The sequence below is a fragment of the Triticum dicoccoides genome, chromosome 3A (genome assembly GCF_002162155.2).
Source record: "Triticum dicoccoides isolate Atlit2015 ecotype Zavitan chromosome 3A, WEW_v2.0, whole genome shotgun sequence".
NCBI classification, from domain to species: Eukaryota; Viridiplantae; Streptophyta; class Magnoliopsida; order Poales; family Poaceae; genus Triticum; species Triticum dicoccoides.
The window spans coordinates 45,989,585-45,994,170 of record NC_041384.1 but is presented as its reverse complement, the minus strand read 5'-3'; the positions used below and the strand labels follow the sequence as shown (position 1 = coordinate 45,994,170).

At 49.1% G+C, this 4,586-nt stretch overlaps 1 protein-coding gene across 1 annotated transcript; it reads right to left on the bottom strand.

The window, feature by feature from the left end:
* Nucleotides 1–432: 432 nt before the first annotated feature.
* On the bottom strand, nucleotides 433–3,592 carry LOC119266986 (probable folate-biopterin transporter 8, chloroplastic). Its single transcript, XM_037548273.1, has 2 exons — nucleotides 3,076–3,592; nucleotides 433–1,703 (listed from the first exon to the last, which is right to left on the bottom strand). The coding sequence occupies exons 1-2, from the start codon at nucleotides 3,527–3,529 to the stop codon at nucleotides 643–645; spliced, it is 1,515 nt and encodes a 504-aa protein (XP_037404170.1). The 5' UTR covers nucleotides 3,530–3,592; the 3' UTR covers nucleotides 433–642.
* Between the last annotated feature and the right edge of the window lie 994 nt (nucleotides 3,593–4,586).

Here is a 4,586-nt window from a genome sequence, read left to right as displayed (position 1 = left end):
ATATAAACATAACCAAATCAACACTGCTCCGACACCATTATCACACAATTTAAGCTGAGCATACTTAACTTTGGAGTTTTTTGAAGATCGACTTACAAAAAAGAAGGTGCATCTTGTTAATATGAGTAGTCTATCATTGTTATTGAGCTAGGATGTTACCTAGTGTGTACCACATTTTTGGCAAACTTGTTCAAATATGAAGATCTTTCAAAAACCCACTAAAAACTATGGGCTTGGTTGTAAAAAAAAATCATGGACCTCACTATCCTAGAAATAAAATAGTGTATGAACATACTCAAAGTTATAAAGTACTCTCACCGTCTCAAAATAAGTGTCGCTAATGTAGTACAACTTTGTACTAAATTTTTAACTAAACCAACGACACTTATTTTGGGACGGCGTGAGTAGCATGTGCACTACCCAATGAAAGTATATACTGACCTAGGTGTACCTACACCTTGCAGTTGGATGCATTTTCCTATTTTGGAATCTGTGTGTGTGTTTTGTGTACACTGAAGGTCAATAAAGAACACATTTGGATACCTATACATGTAATCCCATTGAGTTGCTTGGGCTAGAAGAAATTCCTGTACAACGTCATTCAGTACCTAACAAGATCTACTTCCGATGTCAATATGCTCGTCATCTTTGCTTTACAATCTTCCCGTCGGCAGTCCAGTTTTCAGGCACAAAAGACAGCCACGCCAAAGGCAACAACGCGGCCAAACTTTGCAGCAGAATACCCAGAGGCAAGCTCGAGTAGCCCCCAGAGGACAGCCCAATCAGGGCAGACAGTCCAACCCCAAACACACCACTCAGAATCGCCGAAAAGACCAATCCAGAGGTGAAGAAGGCGAAGAGCGAACCTTCGCAGCCAGGGGGGCAGAGGCTCGACAGCAAGATCGAGAACGGCAGGACCTTGAACTGCGCGATCGCTTCGGCGAGAGCCGAGAAACAAAGCACATACACCTCATTTGGTATCCCCAGCATAAGGTTCACTTGCTTCACCAGGATCAGCTCCGACAGCACCGCGAAAGCATACATTATCTGAACTCCGCCCACGAGTCGCCTCAAGGGGATCCTTTTGAGATGGCGGTTGTAGAGGACGGTCAGGGAGACGACCATGACCTGCCCCATGACCTTTGAAAGGCCGATGATCGATGAGTCGAGCTTCAGATGCTGTGTTTGGAAGCAGAACATGGTTCCAGAGAGAACAGGCACGACAGCAAACGAGGTCATGATCCATGCAAGCGGGTAGAATATCCTTTCCTCGCGGACCGCTGTCATCAGGTTTGAGAATTGCTTTCGAAGATTGGCCGACAATGAGCTCTTGACAAGAAGGCTTCTGGAGCTTCCATGGGAGCTTGGCAGTGTTTCCTTTGTGCCTATGGAGAGTGCCAGTTGGAGGCCAAGGAGGACAGAGAACGCTGTGAACATGATCTTTGGTTCCTGCGTTCTCAACAGAACGTATCCGCCCGACAAGTTTCCTAGGAGGGCTCCAGCTGCCAGGCCTATGAATGCATAAGACTGTAGTACGCCGGTCCTCTGTGTTCTGCTGAACTCCGTGACAACAGCATCGCTTACAACTTCCGTCACGGATGCTCCAAGATTTCCAATCAGAATGCATATCATGTGAGTTGGAAATGTGTCGCCCGTAACTGGCATGATCGCCAGTGTTCCCCAAGCAGTAAGCTGAAGTAATGCTGAAAGTTCACAACAGTAGCCAACATTAGCACAGACCAACTGAACAATTCATTCGATTTTAAGGCTTCGTTTCCTAAAAATGATCATCTGCACTTAACATTTAATTTTCAGAATACAGATTGTTTGCATAGAAAGATAACCACTGAACTAGGAAATATGATTGTTATTCACTTTGTCAGCAATTTACCAGCAGCAGTGTTTATATCTCGACAGTAAAAGTTATAGGACCAAAGTGTTCTTACATAGTCACGAACAGGAAACAGGAAACCAGCAGGTAACAAACACACAAACAAACAAATCGGCATCATTTCGTTTGGATCATCCTCCTAAACTAGGACAAACATCACAAAGAACCTGTCCCAATCACCGTAAGGCGTAGCATGGGGGGTGGGGAATCTCAGAGGCAGCTTTCAGAGATTAGTGGACCACAAAACAGCCTCTAGCAACCTCTCGCAAGCACCACAGAGGGCACGGGGCGCCCTCTGGAGAACTCTCTTGGCAAGGCTCAGATTGTGTGACCACCAATCATTCAGAGTAAAACATGCAAGTATCCGGAGCCACCAGAATAGGAGCAAGTAATCTCCGGGATTTACCAACTTGGCGAAGCTCAAAATGTGTGACCAGCAATAAGAGTGGCGTACACACACACTGGGCAGGAAGGTGCGGTGTGTTTCCGAAACGTATCTTTCTCTCCGGCAGGTGCCGACTACTGTAGATACCCATGATGCAGACAACTCTTCCTCTAGAATGAACAAGTGCCGACTACGCTAGTATATACCCATGTTGCTTTCCAAACAATTCTCTCTCTCTAGAACAAGTGCCGACTGCTCTAGTAGAAGTTGCTTAAACTACAAGTCTACAACAGCTGACCCCCAGCTATCAAGGGATTAGTTCGACCAATCTGTTGGTCAGAAATAGAATACAGAGAGAAACAGCAATCTTTTGAGACAAATGGCAATCCCTATCACACAGTGAAATTGGTACTCACAAGAATATGCGGTTTGAATACGTGAAATTAAACGTTGTCACTATCACTGAGCTCAGGAGCTCCTCCCTAGTTTTCACAGCTCTTGTCAAATTGGACAACATATCTGCAGCTGCTGAACCCTTGTACTCATAGGAATTTCCAATTTCAGACAGATACCTGAAACTTTTGTAAGGGAGTAGTATATTCATTCGGCGCAGTACTTCTGAGATGAGAATTTTAAGCCGAGATGACCTGAACTATCACGTATGTTTCGGTTGAATTTTGAAAGAATCGGAAAAAATGAACGGACACAACGATGTCCAACAAATGAGGAAGAAGAAGGGGTCGCAATCGTGGTAAAGCGGAAGGGGAAGGGGAAAAAGGGGGCGGATGAAGTTAAGCACCTCCGATGGAGATGTAGGGGAGGCGGTGCTCGCGGCCGATGTAGACGGCGTCGGAGAGGACGCCGAAGAGCGGCTTGGCGACGAGCGGGAGGCTGCCGGCGTTCTGCACCAGCTGCAGCGCGACGGGGCTGAGCCCGAGCCCGCGGGTGAGGTGGAAGTTGAGCGCCAGCCACGGGAAGCACCGGAACCCCTGCACCCAGTACCCGGCCCCGCACACCCACCACACCCGCCGCATCTCCCGCAGCGACCCCCACCGCTCCGCGGTCGTCCGCGGCGCCGGCACGGGCACGGGCGCGGCGGCCGAGCAGCCGCGGGGCCTCACGAGCCGCCACCGCCGCGGCGCCGCGCGCAGCGTCAGGCGGTGAGCATTGCCGCCTCCGCCGGCGCCGGCGGAAGGCGAGGCCTTTGCGTGTGGACCGGGGAGGCACGGCGCGCGCGGCGAGAGGCAGAGCATTTCCGGTGGAGGGCGAGGCCTTCGCGGAGGAGGAGAGAAAAGTGAAGGGTGTGTGTGTCTGTCGCGACGATTTCGTCGGAGCCTTGTAGCTGTACTGTATGGAACTCGTATGTAACCTCGGGTCACCACGTGTCTCAACAAGGACAAAGATGATTTATTCGCACCGTACCAGACTCTTTCTTTCTCAGGAAGAAAGACTGGGTGGTTTCGCGGCAGCCGACTGGGCGTCTCCTTCCGTCGCCGTCCTCCGGCGGCTTCCATCCGCCGACAACCTCATTCGCCGATGGTGAGGGTGTTGTCGGATCCACACATGTGGGTTGTTTACAGGACTTCATAGTCTAGATTTATAGATTGTTCATCGTCTTGCTTCACTGGTGATAATGACGTCGTTCAATAAAGGTTCTTCGGATCATTTCTCGACAAGGTGATCGGTCATATGATTGTGGATGAATTTGAAAATCAGTCTGTTCAAGTAAGGATAGCGTGGCGGCGGCATCCTCGTGGTGGACCTGTGACCTCGGGCTCTGCCGTTGCGGCGGCCTTTGCTCCAGAGCCGACGCGGAGCTTGGGAGGTGTCCAGAAGCAGATGCAGATTGTGGTCTGCATCGACGGCATCTGGAAGATGGTGAACCGTGTGTTGGGTTCATGATTCGTCGTTGGCAGATATGGTTTCCTCCTTCGACGACTTAGTCGTGCGGGGGTGCCAGATCTAAAGTTCGATGGCCTGTCTGGAGTGTTGCCCTGTTTGATTCATTCAACGATAATGGTTTTGTCTTTGGCGAGCCACTATGGACGTCCGCAAAGCTGCATATCAGCAATGGGGTTGCGCCGAGCTCGGGTGAGAAGGTTGATACGTCCATTTTGCATCATGATTCCCTACTGTTATTTATAGTGTTTTTAATCAATACAACATTTTGTGGAGCAATTCTAATGTCTTTTCTCTCTTAATATGCAAGATTTACATAAAAAGGGAGATTGCCAGCAGCTAAAATTCTGGATGTGAAAAAGTTATGTCAGAGATACCTATTCTGCACATCCCCAAATGAGCTGAAATTTT